Source organism: Symphalangus syndactylus, chromosome 7 (genome assembly GCF_028878055.3).
Source record: "Symphalangus syndactylus isolate Jambi chromosome 7, NHGRI_mSymSyn1-v2.1_pri, whole genome shotgun sequence".
Taxonomy (NCBI): Eukaryota; Metazoa; Chordata; class Mammalia; order Primates; family Hylobatidae; genus Symphalangus; species Symphalangus syndactylus.
Genome location: NC_072429.2, coordinates 17,534,929 through 17,549,928, shown reverse-complemented (window position 1 = coordinate 17,549,928; position 15,000 = coordinate 17,534,929). Strand labels below are relative to the sequence as shown.

Here is a 15,000-nt window from a genome sequence, read left to right as displayed (position 1 = left end):
CATGAATAAAACATTAGAATATTATTCTAAACCATGAATCAAAAACTCAGGTCCAGCACACCAAATTTAGGCAAGGAGCGTGAAATTGATTTAAACGTCTCCATTTCTATTTGGTTTGGACAGTGCTGTGTTATCATAGCTTTGCTGTTGTTAATATTGTATCAACACTTTCATTACAGGCCTCAACCTCCAGGACTTTGTAAATGAACTGCAAACCTTACAAATGGAATTTAATGTTCAAATCCAAGATACTGAGTCCATAGGAAAGCCAGAAGAAAGACAAAGTTACAGATGTTTCTGGTGATTTGAAATTATGCTAGAATTTGGGCCATCAAATTAAAATACTATTTGTCCCCTGGAGGGATTCCCAAATGTTGGTTGAAAATGAGAGATAATTAGGCTCTTTAGAAATGTTTCTGTTGATGCTGAATGTGGTTCAGGAACAAATATTTCAAGATTATTGATGTGGGTATATTTGCATCTTTCAGACAACTTAAGAATGTGTGTTTGGGTTCTGCTCACCTTACAAGGCTGTTATTTTTCAGCCGGGCGCGGTGGCTCACGCTTGTAATCCCAGCACTTTGGGAGGCCGAGGCGGGCGGATCACGAGGTCAGGAGATCGAGACCATGGTGAAACCCTGTCTCTACTAAAAATACAAAAAATTAGCCGGGCGTGGTGGCAGGCGCCTGTAGTCCCAGCTACTTGGAGAGGCTGAGGCAGGAGAATGGCGTGAACCCAGGAGGCAGAGCTTGCAGTGAGCCAAGATTGCGCCACTGCACTCCAGTCTGGGCGACAGAGCGAGACTCCATCTCAAAAAAAAAAAAAAAAAAAGGTTGCTATTTTTCTATATACAGTGCAGTTTTTCCCTAATATTTAATTCCATGGATAGTTTCTAACTCCAGATAAAGAGAATGCAGAATGGTATGGGTGAAGGCTGGCTTCTAGTTCTTGTTCTTAACAAAGAGATGACTATTTGAGTACCCTTGGTGATGCCACAAAACACTGCCTAGGCTGGCCAACCCCACCACAGGTCACAGGGTGCTGAGAGCAGCACTGATTTTGTGCAGAAAGGGCTCAGCTGTCACAGTTTCAACTCTGCAGGTGGGTCCCAGCCAAGGAAGTCTGACAAAGAGCCAGGTGGCAGGAAGCCCACACTTACACCCTCTGGGCTCAGGTTAGACATTTCTGGGTTCTATATTCAGCATCCCAACCACCAGCACATTGGAGTGACACACACACAGTAGGCGTTCAACAATGCTTTAGTTGTCCCTGGACACACACTTCTCTTCCTAGAAATGGGGCAGGAATGTTAACAACAGAGAATTGACTGAGTCCCAAGTATCAGCTGGGTGTTTGTTTTATTTTTCCATTTTCCTCACTCACTATTTTCATATGTGGTAAAGAGAGTGCACTGATGTATGAAGGCTTTCAGCTGTATGTGCGAGGAGGTGAGCTTGTCTTGCCATCAGCTGTTCAATGTACCACCAGGGCCAAGATGTAGGAGGTTTTTCTGAAGCCCTTACACATACAACCCTTTCTCCCTACATTCCTCCTATCTTGCAGTGAGTGATTCAGTTGGTCCCAGATTTTACCATTATCTCTAATGGTCCAGTGCTGTTCAAAAAGGTTGGTCTGATTTCCTTAAAGCATGGCTTTTCTCACTCTGGTCCATGGCATGACTCTAGGATAACACAAATATCTTCAGAAAACCATCTTGGAAGGCCCACCAAGTAAACCAGCAAAAGCCCTTACCTTCAAACCAAAGAAAATACTAAATCCATGAAATCACTTAAGCCACCCTTCCAAAGAGAAGGAGATTCAAAATGTTTTATGCAGCAACCTATAAGAAACTCATTTTGTGGGATGTTTCACATTCCAGCCCATGGTTTATTCCCCCATATATCCCTGCCTGTAATATCAACCAGATGTGGCAAAGAAGTCTGTGCAGAATTGTAAAAATTACAAGCATATTCTGTAGTTCCAAAGCATTGTAAAGTCACAGCTTGGTTTTCTTTCCTTCTTAAAAAAAATTTAAAAACAATTTCCAAGCTGGCAGAATGTACTTCTCAGTACAAGTATTGCCTGATCACTTTAGAAAACTCTTCTGCTGGCCCACAGGGCTGAAGAGACTAAAAATGTAAAACCCAACACTACCTTTGATAAATCGTAGGGAATTTAGAAAGGTCTACTTGCTAGCATGTATTTAGGTCTATAAATCTTTTTCTTTCAATGTTTCAAGTATTAATATCCTAGATCTCAAATACGAGCATGTGCTTATATATACTCATATGAGCATATAAGTTCAAAATACTGAACCATGAAAGCGTCATAAATTTATGATTGTTATCTCTCATTCAAGATGTGTTTCTGCATAGAAAGCACATCATAAGGTAGGCAGAAAACTCACAGGAGTAAGAGGGTGAGAAAGTCAGAGAGACCTGGGTTCATTTCTGGTGAGTCAGTGAAACTCAAGCCCGGTTTCCTTATCAGTTTAGCAAGCATAAAAACACCTTTTGTGCAGGATTCTTGGGAGGACTGAAGGAGTTGGCATCAACATAAGGTACCTAGCACACATTAGGTGCTCAAAAGATGTTTGGTTCCTTCCTTCAAAATATAGAAAATAACAGGGGCTATATGAGATCGATGTTTCTTAAACTATGCCCCTAAGCGACACACAACAAAATCACCTAGGGTGCCTATTTACAAAGTCAAATGCCCCGGTCCATTCCAAATCTAATGAACCAGACCTCCCAGGTGTGTGGCCTGGGATACAGCATTTTAACCATCCTTTCAAGATATTTGTTTCTATGTGCTAAGTTTGAAAACCAACCATAGCCTAGGTCCTTGCTCTGCTGTGGTGCTAGGCCAGCATGATCACTTCGGAATATATTAGAAATGCAGATTCTTAGGTCGCGTTCCTGACTTACACAATCAGAACCCACATTTTAACAAGATCCTTAGGTGTTCAGATACGTACTAAAGTTTGAGAAGCACTGGTCTAGATTGCTATTCCTAGCTCAAAAATTCTGTAATGCAAGAATCTACAGGGCAATTTAAATGTTGGCCTTGCTATCAACTCTGTGGCAAGTCCACAGGCTTCTATGCTCAGCTGGACACATCCTATCGGAGGAGAGCGACGACACCTCCCAGGCCTTCATCCCTGGCTCTGGCTTCAGGTACTACAGAGAGAATGACACAGCACCCACCATAATCCATTCTCTGTCCACACACAGATTAAAGCAAAGCCTGTCTTCAAATCATGACAAACCCTGGAATTGATGACATGTGCCATAAAACAAACACAAGGCTGGCCTCACTGCAGTGTTCAGCGTTTGGGGGAACAGGGAGAAAAATCAGGAAATGGGGACTCAGTTTGCAGTGACATTTTCCATGAGCTTTGGGTAGTTGTGTCCCTGAAAAACGTGACCCCATGTATGAGATGGTGAGGCTGGTCTTGCCGTCCCCCGGCCTCTGAAATCTGTGCCAGCACACAAGGGAGCAGGTCTCTGCATCCAGCTTCAGGCAGGTGGGCAGTCTCAGAAGCCCCACACCAGCCTGATGGATTGGTTTTTCTGTTGTGCTATTATCATTTCACCACATCAGATAACAACTCCACTGGAAAATTGGGTAGTATGGTTTTTGTTTTCTCCACTGGTTTTTCACTTTTATAGCACTGTTTCACATCAGTGCAGAGTTTTATAGGGACACATATTGCATGTAGTTATGTTTTAAAGTTTAGTGCCGAATTGGAAGACTAAGGTGGCTGCAAAGGGCTCTGTGAGTAGCAGAAAGCGCTACCTAGAGGTACAGGTCTCCAGACATTCAACAACTCTGAGCTCTTTTAGGGCTTCATAGAGATAAAGGAGCTAGCATTTACTGAATTCCTAACTAGGCGCCTGGCACTTTAGTTACTAACTTCTCAAAAGTACAGTATAGGAATCATGGCTAGGAATGTGGGCTCTGGAGTCAGGCAAGCTTGAGTTTCAACTTTGGCTCAGCCAGTTACTGGCTCTGTGACCTTGAGCAAGCTGTCTAATTCTCTAGGCCTCTGTTTCTGTATCTCTAAAATGGGGCAATATTGTATCTACCTCTGAAATCTGAGAGGAAGTGACAGAATATAGGTGAAGCACTTTGCAGAGCACTTGGCCCCTAGTAAATACACCACACACATTTGGGAACTGATCAAGGCTGAAATGTCCCTGACCCCCCTCCCCGAAATGCTTATGTTGAAACCCTAATCCCAATACCTCAGAACATAACCATATTGGAGATCAGGTTGTTAAAGTGGTGATCAAGTTAAAATGAGGCCATTAGGGTGGAGCCCTAATACAACATAACTGGTGTCCTCGTAAGAATGCTATGGTATGCTACCACAGAGGCACGACCACGTGAGGAGGCAGCAGGGAAGGTGGCTATCTGCAAGCCAAGGAGAGAGGCACCAGGAGGAACCAATCCAGCCAGTATCTTGATCTTGGACTTCTGTCCTCCAGAACTGTGAGAAAATACATTTCTGTAGTTTAAGCCACTCAGTGTGTGGTATTTTGTGATGGTAGCTGAGCAAGCTATTATAGGAAATATGATTAGCATTCCTATTGTGTAGCTAACCAACACAAGACTGAAAAAGGTGAGGTCACTTGCCCAGGGTCACCAGAAAGTGGGATTCAAACCCAGGTCTGTCTGGTTTCCAAGTTTCTGATCCTTGCTCTAATATTGGACTGCCTCAAAGAAACATGAGATCATGGTTCTGAATGCAGCTCCCAATTTGTGTGGGCTTGGAGCATGTATATGTGACAACTGTGATAAAAGCAGAAAATGGTGAATATGAAGAGGTGGCGTGGACTAGCCGAGATGAGAGTTCAGAGGAGGACTCAGCCCTGGGAAGCAAGTTCCCTGGAAGCTGGAGTCTAGCAGCCTTGAACTTTTTGGTGGGGAATCTGCTCCACCATGATAACAGCGCCAGTGACTTGGGGCTAAGTTGGTTGGCCACACTGCATATAGTTTTCGGGTGCCTGGGGATTAACTTTCCAAGTCACTTGCAACTCCACTGCCCAAGTGAATGACAGCAGGTGTAGCCTCAGTGGCATTTTTTTTTTTTTTTTAAAGCTGTCAAATACCTCGTATAACTGAATGGAGAATGAGTAAGTCCTCCATCTGGCTGCGAGTACAACTGCTTAAGCAGCTATAGGTTTTTTTTTTGAGATGGAGTCTTACTTTGTCACCAGGCTGGAGTGCAGTGGCATGATCTCGGCTTACTTCAACCTCTGCCTCCCAGGTTCAAGCGATTCTCCTGCCTCAGCCTCTGAGTAGCTGGGACTACATGCATGCACCACCATACCCTACTAATTTTTGTGTTTTTAGTACAGACAGGGTTTCACCATGTCGGCCAGGATGGTCTCTATCTCTTGACCTTGTGATCCGCCCACCTTGGCCTCCCAAAGTGCTGGGATTACAGGTGTGAGCCACCGTGGCCTGCAGCAGCTGTAAGTTTTAAACCATTACCAAATATGGAACACACTATTTGAACCTGAATCTGGGACAGGTGGGCCAAAAGGAGGGCCTTGGTCTGCTCATCCTTATGGGGCAAACATAAACTTTTTTTCATTTTTTTTTTTTTTTTTTTTTGAGACAGAGTCTCGCTCTGCCATCCAAGCTGGAGTGCAGTGGCACAATCTCGGCTAATTGCAACCTCCACCTCCTGGGATCAAGTGATTTTTGTGCCTTAGCCTCTGGAATAGCTGGGATGACAGGCGTGCACCACCATGCCCGGTTAATTTTTGTATTTTTAGTAGAGACAGGGTTTCACCATATTGGCCAGGCTGGTCTCAAACTCCTGGCTTCAAGTGATTGGCCCGCCTTGGCTTCCCAAAGTGTTGGGATTACAGGCGTCAGCCACCGCTCCCAGCTGCAACGATAAATTCTTAAAAAAAAAAAAAAAGTTGTGAAGCCATGTATCCCTCACCGCCCACCCGCCCCCCCTTCCGCCACAAGCTCTCTAATCTGGTAAAACACAGAGGGTGTATTTTGTTTGTTTGAGATGGGGTCTCACTCTGTTGCCCAAGCTGGAGTGCAGTGGTGTGATCTCAGCTCACTGCAACCTGCATCTCCAGGACTCAAGTGATCCCTGCACCTCAGCCTCCCAAGTAGCTGGGACCACAGGTGCAGGCCATCATGCCTAGCTATATTTTTGTATTTTTGGTAGAGGGGGGGTTTCACCATGTTGCCCAGGCTGGTCTCGAACTCCTGAGCTCAGGCAATCCAACTGCCTTGGCCTCCCAAACTGCTGAGATAACAGGCATGAGCCACTGTGCCCAGCCACGCAGAGGATTTTAAACACTGTCTGCATCTTGCCTTCTGCTCCTTCTAAAGAATTTCTGGCAATATTAACCAGTCAGCCTTTAAATAACCAGAAATCCTTCACTGTCTCTCCCATGAGTAGGTTAAAGAAAAACCTGGAAGGGGATGGCAAAGGGAGAAATTAATAGCCCATAGGCCATGCAAGATCATGCTCCATCCTGTCCTCTCTAGATGAAGCTCAGAGAGGCCAAGTAACATGCCCAGGGCCACACAGCTTACAGGTAGAAGAGCCAGCATGACGATCCAGGCCTTCCCACTCCAAGTGCAGTGTTCATCCAACCCTCCTCTAATTTGGAGACTGGACTCCTTCCCTAGGTGCTGCAAAGTTTATACCACAGAGCCCAAAGCCCCAGCATATGCACTACTCTCATCAGCTGGCCAGCCAAAGTCAGCCGTGACCATCTTCCATGGAGCATTTACTACGTGCTTTGTTCAATGCCAATTATTTTCCCCCAGATAATTCCCATTTATCCTCACAACAACATGGAGAGGTCAGTTCTACCATTGTCTATGTTACTGATAAGAACCTGAGACGAGAGGTTAAGTAACTTGCCAAAGGTTTCAGGACACACAGTGGGCAGCCCCTTAACCCTTTCACTTGACTACCTCCCTCCTGTCCTCTGCTCTGGGTCAGGTGCTGCAGGAGCCTAGAAAGAACAGAAGCCCAGTCTCCACACTTGACCATGATCTATGTCAGGACGGCAGGGGGCAAATATTTATTGAGTGACCCAAGCATCGTAGAGACCTCACTGGGCATTTTGCAGACCACAGCAATATAAGTCCAGGGAACTTCCAAGATCTGGGATTCTATGGCTCATGTTCTGTGTGTTTGAACACAGAATAAGAGGACAGATACCCCACTAATACACACATGAGTCGGATGGCACTGGCTCTGAGGATGGGTGCATGGAGAGTAGCCAGCCAAGTCCTAAGGGAAACCCTTGGATATATGACAGGTCCATCACCAATCCTTTTGAGCATAACTTTAGCTGCCCATGGTAATTAGCATGGCAGTGTGGTATGGCAGAAAACATAAGGACTTGGCAGAGACACAGATGTGTACTGAGTCCCAGTTCCATTGCATCCTAGTTATACAACTATAGGTAAGTTAGACCCCCCTAAGCTTTAGAAATAGATTTAATGATTCTCTTCATATGATTGTTGTGATGGTTAAGTCTGAGCATTGAGGCAAAGTGCCCAGTACAGTACTGCTTCTTAGATAGATGGGATATATATATATATATATATATATATATATATATATGCAGTAATCTAATCTTTGAGCTTTAATTTCCTCCTCTATAAAATAAGAGCACTGATTGAGGCTTAGGCAGAGAACTCCCAGTAGAGACAAATGCAGACTCTGGAGTCAGGTTTACCCAAATGTGAACCAAATGTGAATCCTGGTTCTGCCACTAAGTAGTTGTATGATATTGTTCAAATTCTTTAACCTTTCTGCCCTTGTTTCACATCTATAGAACAGTACTAACCATAGTATCTATCCCACAGAGTTGTTAGGAGAATTGAATGAGTTAATAGACATGAAGTGCTCAGAACAGCACCTGGCACTCAACGTGTTTGCTAGCGCTATTATCTATCTGAAAGTGCTATTGTAAGGATCCAAAGTACTCAAAGCGCAGGGAACTGCATACAGTGGATGCTCAATACAGTAGCAGACATCTGTTGTTTTTGCATTTCACATCCCCTCTTCTGTCTTCTGATAACAAAATTACTCCTTACTATGGGGAACCCATTCTCTAAGCAAGTGGGATGAACACAGCTTGATAATCAGAGGATACCATCTCATTAGCAATATTGATTGGCTGGGACATGGGCATATATGACCAAGCTAAGTAATCAGTGTCTACCCTCAGTTCTTTCCGACAGGAACATTGACCAAGGCCCTCTTCACCAGGATCTCTGAATTAGTGCATTTTGAGTCTTTTGCATTAGCTCACAAACAAGTCCACGGTTCCAAGGGAGTGAAGGAGCAAGATGAAGACTTAATAACATCACCAAGCCCCTGGATCCAGCCGTTCCTGAAGCCATTCATAACTACCATTGCTCTTCTCAGTTATGTGAATCAATATATTGCCTCTTTGGGCTAAACTAACTTTAGTCACTAAACTAACTTCTGCCACTTGCTAGTGAGTGGTGTTATAGTCACAGCATAGGTTCTAATAAATATTATTTCCCTTTTCATTACTATTCAAAGCCTGTTTTTATTACATGACTATAGACTTTCCAAGATATATTCTTCAGATAAACACGAAATATTAAGTAGTTTTGCCTATAAGACTAATACAAAAAGTAGTATCAAAAATTGTTTATCTCACATGACATACTCTGGCGTAGCCAGCCACATAGAATCCGCATTTAGCATGAAATATGCCTCACTGTGTCTATTGAGATGCAGTGCTCTTTTAAAACAGAGCCAGTGGCATATGTATACACACTCATGATTGCACAGTTATTGATTTCTAATTTGTACCCTGCTTACTTCCAAAAAGGCTCTGGAGTGGCTGACAAAATAAGACAATGACACAAGAGGGTCATTAAAAAAATCAAAGATCAAGCCCAGAGAGAAAAAGGGATTGCTGATTATAGCCCAAACGTGGGTTAATATAGCTGCTTCAATAAAAAAAAAATATCTATTTAGCTCTCAGCTTTTTGGCAGCCATTCAAAGTATGTCATAATAGAGCACATAGAGAACTGGGCATCCTTCATGTCTACAGCTCAACACCCAGAACAGAGGCCATGCTGGAACAGACACCCAGGGAAAACCTTACTGAATGCGTGAGTGAATGAATAAATGAATGAATAATGGATAAAAGAATCAAAGCTCGCCAAGGGCACTGTTTATATCTTTAGGACTATATCATTCATTTATTCATCTACCCATTCAACCATCACTGACGGAGTGCCTATGTGTGCCAAGCTATGCCCGGACATGGACCCAGCAAGAGATGGATACCAAAATGAGTCAAATATCATCCCTGCCTTCCCAGCTGCAGCTCTCTGACTTGAAGCAAAAGCTCAGGGTAATTTACCTCAATGCTTATCACAACTCCTAGTCTCTTCATGCCACCCAGAGAAAGGAGATCAGAAACTGAGGTTGTAAAGACAGGAATTGTCGGAGTAATAATCGTTGTCTTGGTGCTTACACTTACACAGCACTTTACAATCACATATACACCATGATCTCATTGGACACTTACAGTTCCTCTACAAGGTAGGTAAAAGGGAGGAGAGGGTATCTCCCTTTACTGATGAAGATATTTAGATACCGAAGGAAAAGTGACTCTCAAGCTCTCTCAGGACATGGCAGAGGACATAACTCATAGGTTCCCCATGTCCACGTGCCTGGCTCCCAGAATGTCAGAGACCTGTTATCAACACTTGAAATTCCTACTTTGCCTGGATCAAGACCAACTCTGCAAAAAATGGCCATCAGCTGATAGCCATGAGAAGGTTTCTGTGAGCAAGAACCAGCCCACCTGACATCCTGCAGCAGCTGGGATGCTCAGGCCCCACCTACATAAAGTCATCCAGCATTCCAGCCTCACAAGTACCTTCCCTTTGCCTTTAAACTGATGCTCATGTCTCAGATGAATAGTATATACTCTGCTGTAGTACTTAGTTAACAGCATTGAAAGGTGCAATGCAGTACTGGGTGGAGAGATGGTGATTACGTGAGCATCTAAGGCTATGAAAGGCAGGGGATGTTACAAACCAGGGTGGTTACTGGTATGCCCATTTGGCATAGCTTGTCCAGCTCTTCTGGACCCCTGGGCTGCTGAGCAGCATTTCCTCCGCCCCCATTCCCATCCAGGCAGACCCAGACTGGAAGAGTAAAAAGGAGGGTATATAGCCTTTCCTACGTTTAGCAAAGTCAGTTAGAGCGACTGAGCCAGAGAAATGGGGCACACAGCAAGAGGAGACCTGACAAAATGCAGGTGTGTCCTAGAGAATGCAAGCAAGACCACTGCATGACTGGAATATCAGCCAACCCTTGCCTGTTCTTGTTCCAGCAAAGTGCGCTTTTAAAATAAATTTATGTATATAGTCTCTGTGTGTGTGTGTGTATAGACATATATAAATATATATTCCTAATTCAGAACTCATTCGTAAGTGCACACACTGACATGTGTTTCATGTTTCCCAATTTATCCCAGAGCCTATATGCAGTGTTTGGCTGCACAAGTAGCATTAAATGCAACCACTGGGAATGAGAATGGTGGCCACAGCGTTGGAGCCTCCCTGCAATGTTAAAGCCTTCCCAGCCAGGCTGTAAATCTTGCTACCTGACTGCAAAGCCATCCAGGACTGTGTCGCTTCATTGAGAAAGGTGAGCCTTCGGCGATCCAGTACACCCCACGAACTGAGTCACTGCCAGCATGATTTCGGGTTCACTGTCAATAATTTAATTAGCACTTGCCTGACATCTACAATCCATGAATCACAGTCTCCACCCTCACCTGCAACTCCAGCTCCTGGGCTTCCAAATTCTCCCACTGAATAAACAGAAGTATCTCCAACTCTCCCCTCTCCTCATTTTACCCTGCACCTCTGAAAAGGATAAAGCAAAATTCAATGCGTTTCTTCCTTTTCCCACAAAATCATAAACCCCCAGACCCATGGTTCCTAGACTGGCAGCGCTAGGAAGTGGGAAAAAGGCAGGAGCTGCTCCAACCAGCAAGGTGATGAGGTTGCCGTGTTCAGTCCAAACCGTTGCCTTCTGAGACCACTGGCAGTCTTGTGAGAATAAACCTATCTCAAACCCCACCTCAGGGAATTTCCCTGAAGTAAGTTCAGACCCACAATAAAGGGAAGCATCTCCTCCCTCCTTGCAAGGCAATGATGGACTACCACACATCACGAGTCCCCACTGGTCACGCAAGCCGCCGATGACTGAGAGAGGGAGCAAGAAGTCAGGCCTGGAAGTGTTTGTTGGGGGTGGACATCATGTCAAAGCCCTGCTCCAACTCTCTACGTCAGGGCCTAACTGCCAAGCTCCACACGGCACGGTGCTCCACAAACCACATCCTCCACATCACCAAAGCCAGGCAAGGCACAAGGTCGAGAACACAAGGCAACTCTACTCACAGTCTGGTGAGCTTCGGCGTGCTCTGGAAAAGCAATTCTGGAAGGACTTGGAGCTTATTCTTGTTCAGGCGCCTAAAGAGGAAAGAGAATGGAAGGATGTCAAGGGGACATTAAACCAGATCAAATGTATTCAGATACCACTTTAATCAACCAGTCAATCAATCAATAGGCATTAAGAGACTCTCTACATCTTTCTGTATGGGCTGCTCAACACATGTAAGGTATATTCTGTGTTGGCAGGGCTTAGAGTCAGGTTGGGAATGCAGAGCAAAGGTCAGTCAAAAGTAAAAACATAGCACATGTGCTGTGCTGCCACACCTCCATCAGAGTCTTGGAGAGACATCACTAATGGATCACAATATTCCTTCCCATGGACCCCAGACAAGACTTTTGAACTTTTCTCACCATGAGCTCCGTGTAGCTATTACTGAGTGATGAAACTGGCATGCGAAATACACCCCTAAAAACATAAATGGGCCAGGTATGGTGGCTCAGGCCTGTAATCCCAGTACTTTGAGAGACTAAAGTGGGCAGATCACGAGGTCAAGAGATCGAGACCATCTTGGGCAACATGGTGAAACCCGTTTCTAATACAAATACAAAAAATTAGCTGGCCGTGGTGGTGCATGCCTGTAGTCCCAGCTACTTGGGAGGCTGAGGCAGGAGAATTGCTTGAAACCAGGAGGCAGAGGTTGCACTAAGCTGAGATCGTGCCACTGCACTCCAGCCTGGCGACTGAGCGAGACTCTGTCTCAAAAAAGAAGAAAAAAAAAAAAAAAAGAAGAAGAAAAAGGAACCTTAAATGAAATATCAGAGGAAATATTCAGGATCCTAAACAGTGATGGTGGGAGCACATAGTAGTTGCTTTAGGAACAGAGAGAGGGCATGGCAGATCACCTTGGATTGAGGAACAAAATGGAATCCCGGCCAGCTTGGCTGTGTGGACCAGAGTAGGGTTCCATTGTGAGTTTTGTGGGTCCTTGGCAATTTTGCCTTTGTGGGCTGCTTTCTCCATCAAAATTTTTTTTAATATTACATTTTATAACTATGTTGGTATAAATGCAAATATACTATTACATAACATTTCTACCCAAAAGTTCATTTTTGTCTTCCAATATTAGAAGAAATTAAAACATTTTCATGGGCCCCTAACAGTATTGTAGACCCTTATCACCATCCCCACTGGGACTCATGGAGAAGTAGGCCCTGGGTCAGGGACCAAGGTCTGGGCATGAGGTGTGGCTTGTGGCAAAAATCAGCCCAGTAGGGATGGCTCACATTGGATGTTGGCCAACAGAGCCAGTCTCTCTTAAGCATGGTCAATACTAAACACCCACAGAAAGGCTACCTGAGTTTTCAAGTGACACAGAGCCACCATTATGATCTCCATGAAGGGTGCTTTCTTCGGAGCATTAGGCCAAGAGAGAGGCCCTGTTGCATGCTAGCCCCATGCCCCTCTGCCCTAGTGAGTTGACACAGCATAGCAAGGGAAATGGGAAGCCACCCAAACCGTGATTAAAGCATACACCCCACAGTCCCCAGAATCTTTCAGAGCCAAAGAGCAGTTCATAGCCTGGATGAATTTTTCTAGTTAGAGTGAACTGAGTATGTCCTATTACATGATATAACTATATGATCCCCATCTGAGAGCTAAAGCAAACTAAGGAATAGAAAAGGTGAGCTTCTCCCTAGCTCCTGGCCCCAAAGTCCTGGCCCCCTTCCCCTGCCACCAAGCAGACATGCTTTCCTATTTGGGATTTTGCTCCCATTTCCCCCCTTTCTTCCTAGGTCTATGGACAACAACTTTAGAGGGATGAGCAACTAGAAGGAGATCAAGCAGGACAAAGCATGTGAGAGAGAAGCATTGAAGACTTCATATAATAAGCCCCACTGTCAAGAGGGTGCTACTCAGCCTGACAGACATGCAGCGAGTGGGTAAGCATTGGGCAAGGATGCCATCCACAAGACTCCTGATGAGGAGGAGGCAAGAAGGAAAGGCTGGAAAGTTGGATAAGATAAGCTCTAATTCCCTGGCCACCTCTGGGGCAGCCTGACTCTTGTTTTGTTTTGTTTGAGACGGTGTCTCGCTCTGTTGCCCAGGCTGGAGGGCAATGGTGCAATCTCGGCTCGCTGCAACCTCCACCTGCCAGGTTCAAGTGATTCCCCTACCTCTGCTTCCCAAGTAGCTGAGGTTACAGGCACTCACCACCACGTCTGGCTAATTTTTGTATTTTTTAGTAGAGACGGTTTTCACCATGTTCGCCTGGCTATTCTCAAACTTCTGACCTCAAGTGATCCACCCACCTCAGCCTCCCAAAGTGCTGGAATTACAGGAGTGAGCCACTGTGCCCAGCTGAGGGCAGCCTGACTCTTACCCCAGTGCTTTTTTTTTTTTTCTAATTGCAGTAAAATCACATATCATGAGATTTATCTTCTTAGCAATATAAAAACTGTACACTAAAAGTGTAGTTAGTTCAGTAGTGTTGAGTATATTCACATCATTGAGCAACTAATCTCCAGAACTTTTTCATCTTGCAAAACTGAAATCCTGTCCCTGTTGAACAACACCTCCCCATCTCTCCTCCCAGCCCCTGGCAACCGCCGTTCCACTGTCTGTCTCTGATTTTGCATGGTGCTCTTTGACCACTGCCAGTATCTGCTTTTTGTGTGTTCCTGTCACTAAAGTAGAATAAAAAGTGGGGGACTCCGGGAAGTGGAGGATGAGGCAACATCTATTTTTATGTTTTGAGTAGTTCCCATGTACTCAGTGATAACAGGTGGAAGCCATTGGAACTGGAGAAGGCTTGATGTGATGTCTTTGGGATTCACTGGGGCTGGACACAGGTCTGGCTATATTGTGCTCTTGCTGTGGGATCTGAGGCAAGCTGTCTAGCCCTTTGGACCTCAGTTTTGGATCTGCAAAATGGGTTACAGTGAGTCTTAAATGACACAGTGTCTACACAAGTGTTCAGCACTGCAATAAGAGCATGGCAACAGTGATGACAATGGTGCTGATTCAGTTCTACATGCATGTCAAACGCCATGCCACGTGCTACACAGGCAGGATCTCAACTGCAGCGGTGCTCATGGTAGGTGTCATTATTAATCCTGTCTCATACAGAATGAACCTGAAGCCTGGGGAGGTCAAGCCATCCCCAAGGCCACAGTGTCAGGAAGTGGTAGTGGCAGGATTTGCACGCAGTGGGTCAGACTCCAGAGCTCTAGTTCTGAACAACCATGTTACTCGAGGCCTTTCAATAAATAACAGCTCCCTCTCCCTTTCCCTTTCTTAATTTTTCTGTTTCTTTTCATCCAGAGTTGCCACTTCCTCCAACCCATCCCAGGCAACGAACCACCCTGTGTACATTGTCTTCCCTGGAAACAAACTCTCTTGGAGGTCCCCAAGGCAAGAACTAAGTCTCTATGTGGGTCTGTCTGGAACCACCCTCTATTGTCACAGCTGTACAAAGTCTTGTAAGAGTTACATTCAGAGAACCAACACTACAGTCTAGGCAACAATCCTAAAACCCAGCTTGCT

At 44.9% G+C, this 15,000-nt stretch overlaps 1 protein-coding gene across 4 annotated transcripts in view; it reads right to left on the bottom strand.

The window, feature by feature from the left end:
* SLIT3 (slit guidance ligand 3) overlaps positions 1-15,000 on the bottom strand; it is a 653,573-nt gene that overhangs the window by 529,108 nt on the left and 109,465 nt on the right. For all 4 annotated transcript variants that reach the window (XM_055285296.1, XM_055285297.1, XM_055285294.2 and 1 more), the window contains exon 4: positions 11,463-11,534. In XM_055285296.1, the coding sequence (XP_055141271.1) occupies positions 11,463-11,534 (72 nt within the window). The remainder of the gene's footprint in view (positions 1-11,462; positions 11,535-15,000) is intronic.